At 32.1% G+C, this 22,097-nt stretch overlaps 1 protein-coding gene across 1 annotated transcript in view; it reads right to left on the reverse strand.

The window, feature by feature from the left end:
• The window catches only part of TLCD4 (TLC domain containing 4), an 80,513-nt gene that overhangs the window by 34,986 nt on the left and 23,430 nt on the right, over positions 1-22,097 (reverse strand). Inside the window, exons 2-5 of the mRNA XM_051993298.1 lie at positions 15,333-15,428; positions 14,802-14,961; positions 4,442-4,531; positions 352-410 (exon numbers count right to left, since the gene is read on the reverse strand). Of these exons, the coding sequence (XP_051849258.1) occupies positions 352-410; positions 4,442-4,531; positions 14,802-14,950 (298 nt within the window). The 5' untranslated portion in view covers positions 14,951-14,961; positions 15,333-15,428. The remainder of the gene's footprint in view (positions 1-351; positions 411-4,441; positions 4,532-14,801; positions 14,962-15,332; positions 15,429-22,097) is intronic.

The following is a 22,097-nucleotide window of genomic DNA, read 5'->3' on the forward strand; positions in this document are numbered from 1 at the left end:
ATTTGTGATATTTTTATTTTAAAATAATTAATATAATCATAAAAAGCATATTAAATCTGCAAATGCAGAAAAAAACAACTAGCCGGAATGAAAACCCACAAAAGGATTTTGACAATACCAAAAGTGAAAGAGACCAGGTACATGCTGATTGAGACTGTTGCTTTGAGGCAAAAAGGGAAAGGTTTCATATCACATAATCAAAGGATAAATTTTTTGTCACATTTCTTAAAATGCATGGCTAACATAAGGAACCAAAATATGGCTCTATTTCTTTATAACACAGTTACAGAAATATAAATCAAGATTGTATTTATTGCTCATAATCATGATTTAACTATAATACATAATTACCAGAGAGGAGGTAGCCTGAAGCAATGGAAAGATTCACTTGAACAAGTGAAGCATCACCCCTGGTGAACAAACACGAAAATAAAGTTTTAGTGTTTACCATCCAAGTTGGGGATTTTTTTGGTGCAGGTCATGTAAGAGATCATTCAGCACATTTACTTGTGTTTCCATGGTTTAAATATTTTGAAATTTTGTTATACCAGCATTTGGAAAATCAGTTTTCTATGTACTGTTTATTGGTATTTTAATATTTTACCATGACACAGTGCCTGAAATGTCATTTAAAAGGTTTTAAAATATTCCAGCCAAAGTGTGAATTCTAAAAGGAATGCATTGTTCATAGGATGTCTCAAATACAACCCCTTTTGACAACTTTGAAAATTCATTCAAATTAACCCAAAAGAATGAAATTTGATAGAAATATGCTTTACACTCTTTCAATAAGAAGTCTCTTGTAGGCCTAAGCCAAGTGCCCAAAGTTTCTTTTAGCACAAATAATCAGCTCTGAGAGGTTCAGACTAAGTTGATGGTGATGAATGATGATGATGATTATCAGTACCTATATACACTATATTTGCACTTTACAAATATTACCTCTTTTTCTTCTCAGTAACCCTGAGAGGGAGATGCTATTATTATCTTCATTTTAAAATGAGGAAACTGAGGCAAAGGTTAAGTTACTTATTCATGTTCAGATAGCTATTAAGGTTCTAAACTGAATGTCTTCCTGATTCCAGGGCCAAAAGTCTAGGTATTATACCATCCTCTAAATTGGAAATATAGCTCTCCTTTCTCATCCCCTCTCAAGACACAACATAGGAAAGTTGTAAGACTCTGGACTCATCACTGTTCCAAACCTATATCCCTGAAACAGCTGCATTAGTAGAGATTAAGTAAATGGTGATTATTCTGAGCTCCAAAGGATAGCTAGGAACCCAGTATAACAAATGTTTTTTATAAGATTATAGGGAATATTAGTTCCCTCAATTAATTATATCAAATGAATAACCATTAAGTGTAGAAATATGTAGAACACAGGACTAAGTAATATAGTGCAAACCAAAAATTTAACTTTTAGCTAAGCTAATTTTGTTGTTCTGGACTTTCAGTCATGTCCAACTCTTTGTGACCCCCTCTGGGCTTTTCTTGGCAAAGTACTATGTACTGTTATATCGGTATTTTAATATTTTACCATGACACAGTGCCTGAAATGTCATTTAAAAGGTTTTAAAATATTCCAGCCAAAGTGTGAACTCTAAAAGGAATGCATTGTTCATAGGATGTCTCAAATACAAGCCCTTTTGACAACTTTGAGAATTCCTTCAAATTAACCCAAAAGAATGAAATTTGATAGAAATATGCTTTAGGTCACTCTTTCAATAAGAAGTCTCTTGTAGGCCTAAGCCAAGTGCCTTGGAGTAATTTGCCATTTTCTTCTCCAGCTCATTTTACAGATAAGGAAACTAAGGCAAACAGGATCAAGTGACTTCCTCAGGGCCACATATCTATTAAGCATCTGAGGTCATATCTGAACTCAGGAAGATGAGTTTTCCTAACTCTGGGCCTAACACTATCTTCTATACCTAGATGGCCCTTGTTTTATCAATAGATAATGTCTTTCTACAGAAGTCACATAGAACCCTACTATTCATCACTGTACTATTAAATCAAGCTGTCTAACTGCTGTAGAGTTGTAAAAACTCTAACTGGGTTTCTGAAATTCTGTTTGTGCTAAAAAAAAAAAAATCTAATAATCAAAATTGCAGAACTAGAAGAAACAATCTAGTCCCCTTGCTTTGAGGTAGATAAAGCACTGTTATAGCTGAGGAATTTTATGACCATACAGCTGGAAATATTGGAAGGGAGACTAGAACCCAGGTGTCTTGCTTCTTAAATGTAATGCTCTTATGCTGACATATGTCTCTCAGTCTTACTGATTTAAATCAAATAATTCACAAATAGAAACAAAATTTCAGCTTATGTTTACTACTGGAGTGAATGATCAGTGATTTTTGGTAATGTTGGAAAGTCATAGAGTAAGAAACCTCACCACCATGCTGACACCTACACCTTGGGAGATAAGTTCTAAAAAACTGCCTGAGGCACAGAGAGTTACTTAACAATTAGTGTCAACAATAATGCAGGAAATAATCCAAGAAAATTGTTGTGGAGTGACAGAAAAAGAAGTGAAAGTAGAAATGAAAAAATCCATCAATCACTACCTCAAAGAGACATAGGAATATTACTGCCACATTTCAAAACCCCCAGATCAAAGAGAAAATTTTGCAAGAAACAAGGAAAAAAAACAATTCAAATACACTGAAGCTACAATTAAAATTGTACAGGACTTAGCAGCAGACACAATAAGGCTGTAGGTCCTGGAATCATGTCTACCGACATTCAAAGGAACTAAATCTGTGGCCAAAAATATCATATCCAGCAAAATTATCTATTAATTTTGAATGACAAAACAATGAATCTTTAGAGATTTTCAGGACTTTCTGTCAATCAAATCTGCAATTAACAGGAAATTTATTATTATAAGAAGCAATAACAAAGATCAATTTTAAGGACAAACTACTTAAACATGGACAAAAGGCGAGGGAAGAAAACAAGGAAGCGATCCTTGGGTGGGGGAAGGTTAATTAATAGCAAGGCAAGTAAAGGAGCAGAGTTTAATTAGTCAGCAGTGATAGGAAAGATATATATGTGTATGTGGGGGTGGGGAGGTGACAGTGAGTATATACATATCTACATTTTTATAAATAAATATATCTTTTCTTAATTGTAGCTTGCTTGGGGGTGATGGGGGAGTGAAAAGGGTGAAAAATAAAATAAATAAGGTGCACAGGAAATAAAGAAAAAATGAACATTAGTGAATGTAATTTCTTCTACTAAAATAGATATAATTTCTTGATTTGGTAACTTATTATATATTATGAATACTCCCTAATGTTCTGCTGGGCATATAACAATGTTCTCTTTTGTTTTGTTTTTGCTTTATTTTGCTTTTCTCTTTTTCTTACTTTTTTTTTCAAATAAAAAAAAATTAAAAAAAAAAAAAAATAAGGTGTCAAAGGCAAGATATGAACCCAAGGACAAACATCACTCTAACCACTGAATTACTAGAGTACTAGAGTACACTCATTACCAGAATATTATTAACTACTTTGAAAAGTAATAACTCAATGGAATCTTGGTACCCTTGATCATATTACACTTAGAATTTTATTCAAGCTCAAATTTCTAAATAGGGGTTAGAACATGAAATCTTAAAATCAAGAATGAATGCCTGAGTTCAAGTCTCTTAATACTCACCAGCTAAGTGATCCTAAGCAAAACACTTAACCTCTAAGTACTTTCAGGCAGTACTGAAAAACTATTCATGCCAAGAAGATAACAAATTACATTTTAAAAGGGAGTCTCCTGTTCCAGAGGTACCCTATATCAATGAAATCATAGGTATAGTCCCTATTGCATATTAAAGTATTTTTGTCCCTGTCAAACAATAAGACAAATCTTAAATTAATGATTGAATCAAAGTAGAGATGGCTCAGTGGACTGAGTTGGGGGCTTGAAGACAGGAAGACCTGAGGTCAAATCTACCCTCAGAAACTTAATAGCTATGTGACCCTGAACAAGTCACATATCCTGTTTGCCTCAGTTTCCTGATCTGTAAAACAAGCTTTAGAATAAAATCCAGTATCTTTGCCGAGAAAACCCTAAAGAGTGTCACAAAGAACTGGACATGACTAAAATGAGTGAACGATAACAAGATTTTCTTGTTCTAGATAGAACCAAGTTTTGCTCAGTGTGTTGTGTGGAAGAGAAAGATCTTAGTATTATAGGTGCATACTTACTATACTTTTCTTATTTGGGCTTAATACACAAAAGCTGACTTTTAATTATTTTCAAATCAATGACTTCATCATCTTTATGAAAGAGAATAAACTGCCATAAAGCACATGTATATGAACAATAAATAGATATTAACAAAAACCCTTTTATATTTTCAAGGTAAATGAGATCATCTTACAAATAAACATTCCTTTCAAGCATAAAGAAAATCAAACCATTTAGAGAAATATCTTACCAAAGGGGATCAGCTATAGAAGCCTCATCAAAAAATAAAAGATACAGGCAAAAAGAACCAACCAGCAGGGAATGGAATGTGGATACTACCCTAAAACAAGAAAAAAAAATTCAATATTATCTCAAACTCAAATGCATTCTTACCTCATTTAGGCACATGATATATTCAAAAATAATTAGTACAAGAAATATAAGAAGTGAATGGGATGGTAATAGCCCTATAATTGGAATCAGTAGAGACCTGACCCTATCTGAGACCATGGGCAAATCAGTTAATCTCTATGAGAAACATTTTCTTCATCTGCAAAAGGAAGATAATACTTGTTATATTTAGTTCACAAGACTGTTGTAAGGAATGCCATATAATGTCATTTAAACATTTTCTAAACTTCAGGATACTATATAAATGTTTGCTATTATAATTCTGAAGATTTTAGCATAGAACTACAACTTTCAAATTATCAATATTTTTTAAACACTATCAATATAAAACACAATTTAATTTCCTTTAATTTCCTTAAAGAACTGGAATATACTTGCTCACAAATTATATAATATGTACAATCAGTCACAATCATTCTTCATGGTAGTTTTGCTCAAATCCTTCAATAGTGCTATGATTTCATCAATATAGTTATTACTTCCATAGATGCAGATTGCCAACCATTTATACTCTCTCATTCTGCTTAACATATGATCATATCCTTTTGTAATTTTTGTTATTATATTTTGGCCACTCATCTATCTATTGGCGTAATGGCTTTTGGGTTTTATCTACTATTTCTTATCTGTCTAATCTGGAGTTTAAATATTTGTCCATGATTTATAAATAACAGTAAAGATAAATCTGAAAGTATCACATCAGAATGACATTGATCAAAATTCTACTGTGTTACCTTTCCTCAGAGATTATTTATTGTGTAAATGAAAGGTAGTTTGTATATAAATGATCATTAGCATGTTGTTTCCTCAATTTAAATGTGAGGAATGAAACAGTGTGTCTGCCTTTCTTTGTTCATTATTTAGCACAAAATATGGGACTTCATAAAATACTGCTAATTGATGCTCTATTGCCTATACATATAATTTTTAAAGATGGCAAAATTTTTTAGGAAACTGTCTGTATGTATCTTACTGATTTGATACAGCAACACTCTCAATCACTAATTCTACTATGGTGGTACAGATTTATCTTAAATTGAGTAGAGATGTAAATACCTCAAAATAAGACCAAAAAAAAAAAAAAAAAAAAAAAAGAATGCAAAGTAACTTTTACATATTGTGAAATGGTAACCAAAAAAAAGGAGAAAATTAATTAGGAGAATATGAGCTATGGCTTAGGAATGTAAAACAAAACAATCCATGTATACCTAATTAAGTTATACCAACCAGTTAATCATATCATAATTTCCAAATTGATCTTTATTTCTCTATTTGTCAATAACAAATACCATATCCCAGTGAACAAAAGGAACAAATGTTGTTTACTGTATAGATTATATTATATTACAAAGAATATCCTAAAATGTAATTCTGTTTTTTATCATTTCAGATACCTTCAAAAATGTCTTTGTAAAGTGCAACAGGTCACTTTATAAGCAAAATTAATTCCTGGCACGCAGGAATTTTGTTTAGATGGAATGGTAAACCACATACTAAAATGAAATATGTTTTTCACTTTTCAACATTAGCATCATAAATGTCTTTAATTTTTTCTAAGAAATAATTATCATATTAGAATAGCAGTTAAGAAGTTAGAGATTTAATAATTTTTAGGCAGTCCATTTATTAACTACTAAAATTACATAGTCTAAAAACAAGGCAAATGCAGTAGCTTAATTAACAAATCGGTAAATTTAAAAAATAAATCCTGAATAATTCAGCACCGCAGGATTCTTCATGCTAAGTGTCCATCTGGCTAATGCTGGAACTAAGTGAATAAAGGAAGAAGAAATAAATTGCAATACTGTGGCAAATAATACCTATAATTCTTATCTTTTATGTAAGAGCAACAATTAAACTTAATGACTCACTTGAAACTATAACCACTGAAATTAATGTTTTCTGGTGGGGATTTTTCCATACCTTCCCAAGTAACTAAAATCATCCAGGGTTCAAAGACATTTTTGGCATTGGCTGATTATGAAGAAGCAGGTGCACGTGTTATGTTAATTTATTCTCTCCAAGTTAGTACCAAAACTGCTACAAAAGAGAAATGACCAAACCTATAGATCTCAGGAAGTAGTAATCACCCCCAACTTGGAAATAGTTTTTTAGAGACATCTTCTCCTCTGAGATTTCTTGATAGACCTGTTTTTTATTTACACAGGTCTAAAGGGCTGACTACATGTGGGTTCTGAGAATCAATCTTTCTTTGCAGAATGATAAATATCTTGACCATTGCAACTCCCGAAGACCAACTACTTATTTCAAAGAAGGGCATGTTCTATCTTTGTTGAAGGAATACCTTGAATTCATAAAGTATTTTTTATTCATTATGGCACCTTATTTGAGAGTGAATTTCCTGTACTTTAGGATAAAGGTGCTTAAATGGTGGATTGTGACCCAATATAGGATCATGTAATTGAATGTGTGGCTCACAAAATTATTCAGCAAATGTTTTGATTTGTTTACCTATTTTATATATCTATAACCTAACATTGCTTAAAAATTTCTCAGATGAAAAGGGGTCATGAATGGAAAAAGTTTAAGAAGTTCTGTTTTAGGAGATTGGTGACTGGTCAGTGACTGCTGCTTTTGTTTCATTTTAAGCTATGTAACATTAGTTACTAATACACAGAATGTCCAGAAATCATTAAATCTGTCTATTCATGGGCTATAAGAATGTGATTCTACTTTCTACCTTCCATCCCAAGTATTTTTCCATTTTTTCCTCAATTCTTCATTTTGCCACTACCAAAACTCCATTTCTAATAAAAAGAATGCTGGCCTGAAAGTGAGTTAAGAAATTGGCTTTGAAACTATTGTGTGACTTTGAACAAGTTACTTAACATCTCTAAGACCCTATTTTCTTCATCATAAAATGGGGATTATAATATCTGTAGTATAGGATGTGAGCAATAGATGAGATAATGTACATAAAAAGGATACATGTAGCAAAGTGCTAATAAATATCAACAATTATTATTACTTTTGCGTCTGGAAAAAAGAAGAGAACTAGAGGTGAGGTATCATAAATAGTCCTTTCAAAAGCATAAATGTGGGCACAGTTAAATGGCACAGTAGATAGAACATCACTTCTGGAAGCAGAAGAATCTGAGTTCAAATCTGATCTCAGACACAACACTTACTATCTGTGTGACCTTGGGCAAGTCACTTAACCCCAACTGCCTCTCAAAAAAAAAAAAAAGCAAAGAAATGTGAGCTTATTGATAAGTATATGAAAGAATGCTCAAAATTACTAGCAATAAGAAAAATATAAATTAAAACATTTTGGGGAAGATAATGGAGTAGGTCAGAAAATTCCAAGCTCTCCAGATTTCCCCCACAAACAAAACAAATGTTCATTTCAGAGCAAATATGGACTAGACAAAAATAAATAAGACTTGGAGCAGAACAGGGGTCCTGGAGACAAAGAGAAGATGAGATAAGGTTTAACCAGCTGAAGTGTAAACAGCTCCAATGTGAAGTGTAAACATCTCTAGAACAGCTCCACAAAAAGACCCAGCAAGGAGCCCCAGGGTTAGATGGGTTCTTCTATCCTCAGCCAGAAGAATATTCACCTCCTAGACAGCTTGAGGGAGAAAACTATGCTCATCTGTGTTGCTCATATGTTGCTCTGGATAAGAAGGAACCAACACAGCAGGTGAGTGCAGAAGCTGTTGGGCAGAAACTGCTGGTTGCAGGTACTTGCAGGATGGTGAAGCTTTGGGTTTGGGGGATCCAGGTCAGACGGGAGAGCTGAAGTGAAGCTAGAGGCACCATTCCCCCATCCCATGAATGGAGATGCTTAGACTAATAGTTCTCACTTTAAAAAAAAAAAAAAGGAGAAGAACAGGTAGAACCAACCACAGAAACTGACTGTAAGAATAGGGAAGACTGGGGTTCATTTTCAGAGGAAGACAGTAAAGTTAAAAAAAAAAAAAAAAAAAGGCTATCCTACCCCAAAGAGTAATGTTAAATGAATACCTGCTCAGAAAAAAATTTATAGAAAAACTCAAAAAGACTTCAAAAATCGAATGACAAGAGACTGAGGAAAAACTTAAAAAAGAAAAACGAATTATCCAACAAAAAAACAAGATTATGGGAAAAAAAGTTAATCAACTAGAAAAAGAGATACAGGGTCTTTAAAAAAGAAAATAACTCTTTGAAAATTAGAACTGGGCAAGGGGAAGCCAGTGAAGTTTCATAACAAACCAAAAAATAATAAAACAAAATGAAATATAAAGAATGAAAAAATAGAACATAATGTGAAACATCTTATAAGAAAAACAACAGATCTGGAGAACAGATCAAAAAGAGAAAATAAAAGAATAATTAGGCTACCTAAAAGCTGTGATCCAAAAAAAAAAAAGAACCTTGATACACTAATGCAAGAAATAATCAAAGAAAATTGCTCTGGAATGACAAACCAGTAAGGAAAAGTAGAAATAGAAAAACCCATCAATAACCACTTCAAAGAGATACTACATGGAAAACATATAGGAATATAATTAATAAATTTCAAAAAACCCACATCAAAGAGAAAATTTTACAAGAAACAACCCCCTCCCCCCCCAAAAAAAAGAACACCACCACACAATTTAAATATGCTGGAGCTAAAATTAGAATTGTACAGGATTTAGTAGCAGCTATAATAAAAGACCACAGGTCCTGAAATAATATATATCAACAATTAAAAGAACTAATCTGTGACCAAAAATAATATATCCAGCAAAACTAGCCATAAAAATACTGAATGAAAAAATTGGCATTAAAGAATTTGTAGATTTTTCAGGACTGTACCTCAACCAAACCTGAACTTAATAGAAAATTTAACAGTCAACATTAAAGATTAATTTCAAGGGACCCAATAAGGACAAATTGTTTGTTTTTTACATGGAAATGTATACCACATGTTTAAGACTGAAATCAGTAATTGGTTAGCTTAAAAGAAAGATTGGAGCAGAGCTGAAAATATTCTGATTTTAACAAACAAAACTGTCTAGGAAAAGATAAAAATAGTAATTATGCTATATAAATGAGATGCAGACAAAGAATGATACAGAGGCACCAGAGAGAGGGAGTAGAGCTACTACTTCTGAAAACCCATTCCCATTAGGAATGGGTTAGATAGGGAACAATACATATCTATATATCTATATCTATATTTATATATACCATGAAAGGTATAGCACCCTCCAAAATCTATTTTAAGAAAAAAGATGGGAGAGAAGAGGATAACTAATATAGATGGGTGTGTAGATTTATGTTGGTGGGTAGATTAATGGGAAAGAGATCAAGAGGGAGGGAAAGGTAGAGGGAAGAGAAGATAAGGGAAAAATCCATAGGTGGATTAAGTAATACTAAGGCAAATTAAGGACTAGCATTAGAATGGAAGAGTTAGCAGGATATGAAATAAGAGATACATACAAAAACTATAACAAGGATCAGGAGAAGAATTTATTAGGAAAAAAAAAAGAAGTAAGATTAGGAATTATTGGTTTCAGTCAAAATCAAAATTAAAGATTTAATCAAGACAGAAAAAAATAATGATAAATGTTGTAGGAGATGTGGGAAAATTGGTACACTATTACATTGTTGGTAGAGTTGTGAACGGATCAAACTATTTTGGAGCGCAATTTGGAACTGTGCCAAAGGGCTATCAAACTGTGCATACCCTTTGATTTAGCAGTATCTCTACTGGGTCTATATCCCAAAGAGATCATAAAAAAGGGAAAACGAACCACATGTACAAAAATCTTTGCAGTAGTTCTTTTTGTAGTGGTAAGCAACTGAAAACTGAGTGGATACTCATCAGTTAGGGAATGGTTGAATAAGTTACACTATATGAATGTAATGGACTATTATTGTTCTGTAAGAAATGATGAGTAGGATGATTTCAGAAAGGTATAGAGAGATTTACATGAACTGATGCTAAGTGAAATGAGTAGAAGCAAGAGACTATTGGATACAGCCACAAGATTATGTGATGATCAACTCTGATGGATGTGGCTCTTTTCAACAATGTGGTGATTCAGGTCAATTCTAATAGACTTGTGATGGAGAGATCCATCTACACACAGAGAGAAGACTGTGGGGACTGAGTGTGAATCACAACATATCTTCACATTTTTTGTTGTGATTTGCTTGCATTTTTTTCTTTATCAACTTTTTTTCCTTTCTGATCTGATTTTTCTTGTGCACCGTGATAAATATAGAAATATACATATAAGAGAATTGCACATGTTTAACATATATTGGATTATTTTTGTCTAGGGGAGGGTGTAGGGGAAAGTGAGGGGAAAAAATTTGGAACGCAAAATTTTACAAGTTTGGTGCAACTACCTTTGCATGTATTTTGAAAATAAAAAGCTATTTAAAAAAAAGATTTAATTATGTATAAATGCATATGTATTTGTATATGTATTTATGTATATATGTGTTGTGGGTATGGGTATTAATAGAGATATAGATATATGTATATAGAAATATAACCATGCTTAACTGTAGCCTGCTTGGGAATCTGGGGCAGAAGGAAAGAAAGAGGAAAAAAAAAAATAAGTACACAACAGAGGACCAAAAAATAAGCTATAAGGAAAACTAAGAAAAGATGGACAGTCAAGAATATAGAATCTCTTTTATTATTATATGTTTTCTTGAAATGGGAATTTATCATTGCATCTTTTGAATCCTTAATATTCTGCTGGGCACATGACAATGATTTATTTTGGATTTTTTCTGTCTTTTTTTGTCTACTATGTTTTTTATAATTTTGTATTTAGTTTTAAGTTTTAAAAAAAATTTAATTAAAATTCTTTGAAATTTCCCCTCATATGACAATGACTTAAAATAGAGAGAAAGATAATATACTCTTTGTGGGACTATGAAATAAACCTATTTTTCTGGAAAAAATTTGGAATAAAAATTTTAAAAGTCACTAAATGATAACTGTAATGGTATCACATCTAGGTACTTACTCTAAATAAATCAAAGGCATAGTTCCCACAGACACAAAAATGCAGTAACCCATTTTGTAGAAGCAAAAAATAGAAGGAAAGTGGGTACCCATTAACTCTGGAATGAAATTAAATTTATCATGCCAAATGGCATGATCACAATTATGAAGAATTCAGAAAAATTTGGGAAGAACTACATGAATCGATGCAGGTGAAACAGAACCAGAAAAACATATATAAGTTCAACAAGTTTTAGTATCTCCTCAATGTTTCCAGAATAAATGTAATTTCATCAATCTGACTTTCAATGCCTTTTCCATTCTAGCTCCAAGCTATCTATAAATAACTATATTTCTGATTACTTCTCATTATGATCTTGATATTCCTCCATGTTGGAATAATGTTCTGTTACACTCAGTGCTCCACCTACCATATCCATCCATTCATACAAAAAACATTTCTAGTCATTTTCCAATTGACAAATGGTCAAAAGATATGAACAATTTTCAGATGATGAAATTAAAGCCATCTATAGTCATATGAAAAAATGCTCTAAGTCACTACTGATTAGAGAAATGCAAATTAAGACAACACCTCACACTTCTCAGACTGACTAAAATCACAGGAAAAGATAATGACAATGTTGGAGACAATATGGGGAATTTAAGTCATTAATGTATTGTTGGTGGAGTTGTGAAATGATCCAACCATTCTGGAAAGCAATTTGGAACTACGTCCAAAGGGCTATAAAACTGTGCATACACCTTTGCTTCAACAGTGCCAGTACTGGGTCTATATAGCAAGAAAATCATAAAGGAGGGAAAAGGACCCACAAGCACAAAAATATTTGTAGCAGCTCTTTTTGTGGTAGCAAAGAATTGGAAAATGAGTAAATGCCCATCAATTGGGGAATGGCTGAACAAGTTGTGGTATATGAAGGTAATGGAATATTATTGTTCTATAAAAAGTGATGATTTTAGAAAGGCCTGGGAAGATTTACATGAATTGAAGCTGAGAGAAACAAGCAAAACCAAGAATACATTGTACACAGTAACAATAAGATTGTGCAGTGATCAACTATGAAAGACTTGGTTCTTCTCAGCAATTCAGTGACTCATGCATGTGATTTCAAAAATATAGGGAGCTTCAAGTTCTTCCAATGAAGCAGCCTGGTCCTTAACTTGTAGTTTTAGTTATCTGAAATAGAGAGTTTTATATTTCTTTCTGATATACTTAATTAATGATATATATTATTTATACATGCTTACTAGCATCTACCTCTTGCTATACTGTAAGATCAATAATTCTTCAAAATTTTATTAGATATATTTGCCAGGCATTAACTGTGCTGGCACTCAGTATGCAAAGACAAAGAAATTAAACAAAACATTTGATGTCCTCAAAAAGAATACATTCTATGGGGAGGAGAGGGAAAGACAATTCATACATATATAATAATATATCAGTGGATAAAGCATTGGCTCTGGTGTCAAGAGGACCTGAATTCAAATCTGACCTCAGATACTTCCTAGTCTTGTGACTCTGGGCAAATCATTTAACCCCATTTGCTCCCCCAATCCTTACCCCAAAAAAGAATACATGAAAATATACTTAGGGACTGTACAAGGGACAGGCGCTAGCAGCTGGGGACCAGGGAAGACAGAATCAGGAAATGCCTTGTAGAAATTTGCATTTGAGTTTAGCTTTGAGGGAAACTTTAGGAGAATGTTGTGAAAAGGAAATGCATTCCAGGCACAAAGACAAGAATCTGTCTTACTTAAAATTCATGTCTTTCTTTCCCCCAAAAGCTCACACGATATAAGAGACAGGGTAAGCTTAATAAATACATGTTGAACAATAACATTAATACATTTAATCCAGCATTTAGCACAGTACCTGGCATAGAGAAGGTGCATTTAAGATAGTTTTTTCCTCTTAACTGCCTATGAGGTAGATGGTTCATGTGATATTACCAACATGCTACATGAACACAGCAAAGACTCAGAAAAATTGTTATCTAGCCAAAATAACACTATCAGTCACTTTATTAAGAATGAAAAACAGAAACATAAGGGCAAAAGATGGATATAAAAAAGAAAGAGTTTGTTCAACATAAACATGCTTTCACAAGAAAAAGTTCAGATATTCTTTGCAACAAAGTTTCGATTTCTTTGATTCTTTGATGTTCTTCATTTCGAGTGAAATAGCTCTATGAATAAATCAGTTTTTGATTGCTTATGTTAACACACCCAACACCATTCCTCATTTACATTTGAAATTCATATATATATATATAGGCATTATTTGATCTGATATTTTTATTAAAACATCTTTCAAAAATGTCACCATTGCTCACTAGTTAATTTTAAGAGAGAAAGTAAAAAAAGCAATATTCCCATTCTATAATTCTATGCATAAAAAACATTTTAAATCTAACTTACCATTCAGAAAGAAAACAAATTCTGCCTTTAATTTCTGTCCTATCATACACAGAAAAATGCTTCCTCCATACACACAGCATGTATGAAATGTCTAGCTAGATCAAATCTAACCCTTTTATAAAGGTAGGTTTTTCCCATAGCATGAACCAAAGCATGAGAATAATGAATGCAGAATAGAAATTCTTGATCTCTGATCAGAATAAAGATTAAAACTACAGCTCAAAGATTTAACTGTTCTCTAAAAAGAACACGGACATTTGACAAGCATCCTTCAAACTTAAAATGAAATGGTTATTTTTTTACTACCCTCTTTCCCACTCCCCAAAAAAAAGTAATTTTAGAAATGATTTTATCTTAAGTATTACTTTCATCTAAATAATGCAAAACATGTAATATTCTTGTAGTTACAGCATGCTAATAATTTAAAGTACAAAGAAATTAATGTTTGAAAAGCTAATTATTAAGCATCTACTGTGTACAAAGCACTGTACCAAATTGAGATGCTTTAGAGCCATAATAATTTATATGAAAAATGAGAAGTCAAAATTCACTAAAGAATATTTTAATTTTTTTCTTATAAAATTTTCATTATTTCTACAATTCACTTTTCTCCTTCCTTTTAATCTATATTAAATGATTCTTTTTTGTTTTTGTGGAATATGTTTAAGATAATCTGATCAAAACTGAGTTTAATTTAAAACAAAATCTAAAGAAAATAATAATTCAAAATATTTTGGTTTTAAGTGATAATATGTTGTGATTTTAAATATTTTACTATATTACTTAGTTTTAAAAACTTTACCTTGAATTCCATTCAATCTTCTTTTGGGTGCTTAGTTTGTTAAAACCTGAGGTTACTTGTGCCGAAAACCAAGAACTTACAACATGGAAAAGAAGTTGAAACATGAGAAAACTAGCAAAAATGATGCCAATAATGCTGTAAGAATCCATGTTTCTTCAACCTGTTAAGAAAAACAGTGAAAGATCACTCATATGAACTGTTTCTAGAATGAAGACTTTAAATATTTAAAGTAAAATCTATGGCTTTACATTGAGAAATAATTTTAAATAATTTAGCACAAGAATAAAACTTAGAGAAGTCACTGGATATTTAAGGGATTTGGCTGTTTTTCTTAATCTCTACTATGTTAAGTTTTACAATTATACTAGTAAAAAAATTTTTAAATTATCTGTGGAAGAATATTTAAATAGGGATTTTCTTAATATTAATTAAAATATTAGGAATAGCCTATTTTCATTTTCAATTTCAACATAGCCAAATTTAAAATTATCTAATTTCATTTTTACAATTGCTACTATTATAAAAACTCACCCAGCACAACTACAATGATCCTTTGAGCACTTTTTTGATTTCTCAACTCAAACTCCCACATTGGATTAGAAATTAACCTTCACCTACAGCTGCAAACTAAAAAAAAAAAAAAAGAAGAAGAAGAAAGGGAAAAAAAAAGCAAAAAAGTTTAAGAATAAAATGTATTAAATATAAAATAAAATGTATATTAAATACCCAAGAAATCAATATAAAATTATTTTAACATTAAAATTACCAATACTGCTTAAAGTAATAAGTTAATTTTAAACACTAATATGAATGCTATAACTAAAAATTTTTCCATGTAATCTTCTCTCAAAAATGGTAAAATTATTTCAGATGCTAAAAATTAGATTAGAAGATAAAGGAACATTACATATAAATACATACAATTTAATATTTTTCTATATGAAATTAAATTCATTTCACTCCTAAAAACTTTAATAACACTCAGAATAAAAAAATGGAATGAAGTACATGTTTTATACTTGTTTTATACTTAGCAGAAAACAGAAGTTTTAGGGCTCTCTCTTTGATAAAGCTGAACCCAGATGAAAAGATCGTTAATCAATATCAATTTCCCACTGCCTAATGAGAAAACTTAAACTTAGAATCATTTCTTGAAGGCAATTCTCCAGTAAAGATAAGTCACAGAATACTTCAGCAATAACATATAATTTTATCCTCTTCCATTACAATACCATAATGAAAATTTGCTTTCCATACAACTGTTTTCCTGTATCTGTAATGAATTCTTTTTATTCATTTTTTGTACTTTATTTCTTTGAAATGATATTAAAATCCTTTGCAGTGAGCATCCATTAAGTTTATTACTCACTTATTTTTACTAAAATTTAATGTATACTGTCATTATTATGTTTCATATTGGTTTGCTTTTGAAAAACACATTAGGAGATATTTTAAAGCAGATGTCTTATAACATTGTCTATTATAGGAATTTTTAACTTAGCTATTCTACAGAAAACAAGTATCTAACATTAAGAACTTTTTCTCTCCTTTCCTTACGTGCCATATTTCATATCTATAAAAGACTTACATACAATTAATAATTTTTTAAAACTATGTGTGGCAATTCTACTTGAATCTCCTCTAGAGAATATTATTAATATGAATAAGAATTCCATTTGTTCAAGGTCTGACCCTATGAAAAGTCTGAAATAGTGGAAAGGTAATTAAGACTGGCAAAGATGACAAAAAATTGAAAAACTAAATGAAGGAAGGAAGACAATAGACACAAAAATATACTGTTGGTGAAACTAAGAATAAACCCAACCATTCAGAAAAACTATTTACAATTACGCTTCTTAAAAAGTGACTAGAGGATAGAACCAGAATGACAGAGTAAAGGCAGAGAATAACCTGAGCTCTGCTAAATTTACCTCCAATTAAAGTGAAAATAATGCCACAAAATGAATTCTGAAGTAGAAAAATCAACAAAAGGATGGGGTGAAACAGCTGTCTAGAAACTGTCTAGAACTCTAAAAGACCTCAGGAAAGGTAAAAGTGGAGCTCAATCCAGCACAGGCCACACCCCAGTAAGTTAGCAAGAAGAATTTAGGAGCAACTGAACTGGCAGCTTCAGGAACTTTCATCCCAAATGATAAGGCAGTCAAACAACTGGTCAGAAGATTACAGGGGACTCTTTAATAGCATTGTACTTCATTCCTCATAAGCAGTTCTGAGAAAGAAAAAGTACTAGAAGAAGGAACACTGGATGCAGTTCCAGGGTAGAAGGAAGGATATCTATGGCTGCTCAAATAGCACAGCACAAGCCAGAAGAGCAGTGATCATATTTCTCCTTAAGTCATAATACCTTGGAAAAAAATGAAAAATTACAGACTTCCAAAACTAGCTCTGTAAATAATACAAAAACAAAAACAAAAAACAAACAAACAAACAACAACAACAACAACAAAAAAAAAAAAAAACAAACAAACAAACAAAAAAAAAAAAAACCCAGAAGCTTGGGGCAGTACACTCTGCATGCCAGAGCAGAGCCCAACTTCAACACAAAGTTAAGCCAAGAAACAGAGAAAACAAGCACACACACACACACACACACACACACACACACACAAGAATCTGACACGGTTATTGATCACTATGATAACAGGGAAAATCAAAACACAAATGCATTTTTAAAAAAAAGACAATGTCAAAACAGCTACATCCAAAGCCTCAAAGAAAAATGTAAATTAATCTCAGCCCCATCTTCCATTCCCCCCACCCCCAAAAAAGTAACTCTTTAAGAATCCTTGGGAAAGAATACCTTGGGAAAGAGGTAGAGGAAAAATTGGGGGGAAAATTGACAGTGATATAAGAAAAAAAAATTTTTTTAAGTTAATAGTTGGATAAAGGAGGCACCAAAAAAAAAAAAAAAAAAAACTGAAGAAAATAATACATAAAAAACAGAATAGGCCAAATGACATAAGAGTCATAAAAATTCATTGAAGAAAAGAACTCCTTAAAAATTGGTCAAATGGAAATATATATATATATATATATATGTATGTGTATATATATATATACACAAAAGCTCACTGTCCCTATATTTATCGCTAGCTATCAAGAAGTAGATTATTCTCACTTCACAACTCTCAATCTTTTGGGAGTCTTAATCTATCTCACCTATGTCCTGCTTTACATCATTCTAATCCTTCTACTATGTCTGTTGTAATGGCTATTTCATAATGAGTAAATTTCCCTTCATTTCAAATATTTTCTTTCATATTCCTACATATCTCCTCTCACTGTATTTCTACATATCCTCTTGCTCAAGCTCTCCTTTCCCTCATACCTCCCAAAACCCTGGTTGTAGAGAAAGATTTATAATGCTCTGTAAATATCACTACAACAATTTTCCTCATCCCACATATCCAATCAGTTGCTGAAGTCTTAGTGATTACACTTGCACACAGTTTCACCTCTATCCTTGACATACCCCTCTCCTAAGCCTATCCTGGCCCTCATCATGGCCTCCAATTCTTTCCACATCTCAGTACTTTTTCAGGCCATTATCCATAATTTGTTTTCAATAGCTTCCTTTCCAGTCTCAATTCTATAGTTAACTAATTCAACTCTATACAATTCTCTCCTCTCAAAAATCCATTATTTATTTATCCTATCACCATTAACTCCTCACCAAACCTCAATCCTGCATTCCCACTATCCTCTTCCTCCACACTTCTTGAAGTGTTATTGGACAGAGCTGGAAAAAGTCATACAATTATACTGATGAATATGAAGAAAATTTATGATACTTTATGTTAATCATGTCCTTACTATAGCAAGGCAATTCTGTTATTCTTCCTAATTGATTCTCTATCTCATTTCCAGTAGAAGCTACATCTTCACCACTTAGACCCAGTCCTGTATAATTCTTCTTCCCTGAATTATATGGTTTAGTCAAAGTGGCTTTCTTCTTATTCCTCACACATAACACTTCATCTTTCCTCTTTGTATCTTTTCAACAGCCTTCTCCAATGCTTGGGATTTATTCCCTTCTCCCTTTCTCATAGAATTCCTCTAGTCCTTTTACATACAGTTCAAATATCACATCCCACCTAATTTCTCTCCAGATCCCCTAGAGTATTTATTCTGAAATGATTTCCTTTGTACATACATAGAGGCATTACAATCCATGTTATTTACTAACTTACACATTACATGTCAAATACCCTTGCTTGCTACTCTTCACATGTGGTATTGCATCTTTTTTTAAATATGCAATACATATTTATCTCTGTCTCTCAGATCTCTTAAGTCCTTCAAGGCTCAGGTCTCATCAGGATTATTCCAGAGGCTTTTCCAACTACCCTCCCCATTATTAGTGCTCCTGTTGATACAAAAAGAATGTAAATTCATTTGGGGCAGGAGCTGTCCCATTTTTGTTTGTCTTCAGTGACCTTAGCCTTGTCCTTGGTGGATGTTTAATAACTGCTTGTTAAAGTTAATTGAATTGTCCTCCTTAACCCAAGAGAGTAGAAATAGGAATAGTCTGCATAAATTGAAATGAGGCAAATTTAAGTTCAATGGAAAAAGAGGAGTCAAATTGTCGCAAAGTGAAATGGAATGCCTCAGGATCCATGGGTTCTCCAACAATGGGAGTCTTCAAGTAAAGATTAGATGATCACTTATCAAGAATGTTGTAAAGAGAAAATACTATTCAACAATTGGACTAAATGACAGATTCCTTCCTACTCAGATTCTATAATTCTGGACCCATCCATTCTATTGCTTTCAAATGTATAGGAAAGAACAGTGCACATTTTAACTATAAAAAAGAGCCTGTTGATCACTACTATTCCTTGACTATATCTTAAGCTTTCTAATTTCATGGATTTAAGTTCTAGGCAAGGAATACCTTCTACCTTTGGATACAGACATTTTTTAAAAAGCCGCTCTCTCCTTCAAGGAACTCATATTTAATAGGGAAAATACAACATACATATGTATATGTATATATGTACATGCATACACAGAGATACACAAATCCACACATACACATATACAACACATATACATGTATCTATATATATAACATACATGCATGCATATGTGTGCATGTATGATATATTTTCCCTATTAAAACATAAGTTACTTGAAGGAGAGTGTCATTTAAACACACACACACACATACCCACAAGGCAGAATAGAATAAGAATAAAGAGAAAATATTAGGGAATTTTAAGGAAGGAGAACCACTTCTGGGTGGATCAAGGAATGTCATGAAGGAAGCAGAACATGATCTAGACTTTCAATAGTCAGAAGAAATGTGGAGACAGTATACACAAGAGAATCCATGAAAATGCTCAGAGGTAAGAGAATGCAAGACAATAGTGGTGAATGGCTAATAGACTACAACAGAATAGACAAAAATAATAAAAAATTAAGCTGAAGCCATCTGGTGGAGACACTGGTAGGCTAAATTAAAGGGTTTGTACTTGAAATTTTAGATAATAAGAAATAGCTCAGTGCTATTTTGAGTAGGGAACAAAATCCGTTAATACCTATATTTTAAGAAGATTGAAAAATAGATTGGAGAAGAGACTTTAGGAAGCAGAAATTAGGAAGGTCTACGAAATCTTCCTCTTCTAAAAATTATTTCATTTCTCTGAAATTTTATAGCACTTTGTACTTCATAAGCACCTGTCATATTCTATTTTGCAATCTATCTATATACCTGCTATATCCCCTATCACAAAAACAGGGAATTGTCTTCATCACTGTAATTTCCACAACTTCCAGTACAATGTTTTGCTTGTAGTAAATGCTTCCAAAAAGTTTGCTGAATTAAACTGAATTTCCAATTGATATTGTACTATCAAGGACCCTAACACTCATATTGTTTCATTTTATCCTCCAACAAAAATTAAAACCTCAAGAGATGCCAATGAAGTGGATTTCTTTTTTAAATTTAGTATGCCCTAACTTGAAAAATGCATGGAAAAGCCATATTCTTCTTAAAAGGAAAAAAATTAGTTTTGTCTTTTATTTTTGCATGTCTAGTATGTAAGCACAATACTTTCCACATAGCATGATGTTGAATAAAAGTTTGCTGAATGGAACTAAGGAGAGATCTAAACATAAATAAAATCCTGTATGAAACCTATTATGAATCTCTTTAAGACAGGGATCCTTATCCTAGAGTCTATTAAATTCTTTAAAAAATATATTGATAATGGTATTTCAACATAATTGTTTCCTTTGTAATGTAGATAGTATTTCATTTTATACATTTAAAAACATTATTCTAAGAAGAATTTGATAGGTTTTACCAGAATACAAAATGTATTCACAACTCAAAAAAGACTAAGAATCCCCGCTTTAACACAATATATTCACATACAATTTTCCCCTGAGTTTATTTTGTTAATTTGGGTTTTTACATAGGTACTTAGGTATCATGTTGCTAGTTGTTTGCCTGAGATATTTGTAAAATTTAAATTAAAAACTTTAGATTCTTCAACTAAGCAATATATGCTAGATTTAGAGACAGAAGAGATAGCAGTTTAAACTCTCCCTCTGAAATTAAAACCAAATCCATTAAAGTCTCATTTTCAGTTTTCTCATATATAAAGTGAGGTTAAATTCCTCAAGAATCTTTCTCAAAAAAATATTGGGACAATAAAATGGAATAAACATTTATAAGGTGCTTTGCAAGCTTGAGAGATATATAAAACTCAATTATTATTAATAGTATACTCTCCTTTCTTGTCTTTTAAATGTGTACATATATACAAAAATACCTGCTATAGTGGAAAAGTTATCATAAATAAAAGATTTACCAAATTAAAAGATCAAAAACTCATCATGGAAAACATTTTAACTCTGAATGATCAAAGAATACTGACTCTGAAGATTTCACATCCTTCCCCTGGCCCTGTGACCATGAGCAAGTTAACTCAACATTCCTGGGCCTCAGTTTCCTCAACTGTAAAAGGAGACAATGAACTAGATGCCTTTGAAGTTCTTTCCAACTCTTGGTTTATAAGTCTACTCTAGTAATCACCCATCCTGCCTCTACCCAATCAGGAGGGATCATGCAGGGCAACAACCTTCTGCTTTGTTTTCCTACTTCAATGTACTTAGCTGTCAAAGGTATCTTCCTAAGGGCTGGAGTGGCCCTCTCACCACTCTCACCAACTCAATGATTTCTACTAGTTCCCTGTTGTATCCAGGATCAAAACGCTGTTTGACTTTGGAAATCCTTTATAACCTGGCCCTTTCAGACCTTTTCTGTTC

This window comes from Antechinus flavipes, chromosome 4, assembly GCF_016432865.1.
Source record: "Antechinus flavipes isolate AdamAnt ecotype Samford, QLD, Australia chromosome 4, AdamAnt_v2, whole genome shotgun sequence".
Lineage (NCBI taxonomy): Eukaryota > Metazoa > Chordata > Mammalia > Dasyuromorphia > Dasyuridae > Antechinus > Antechinus flavipes.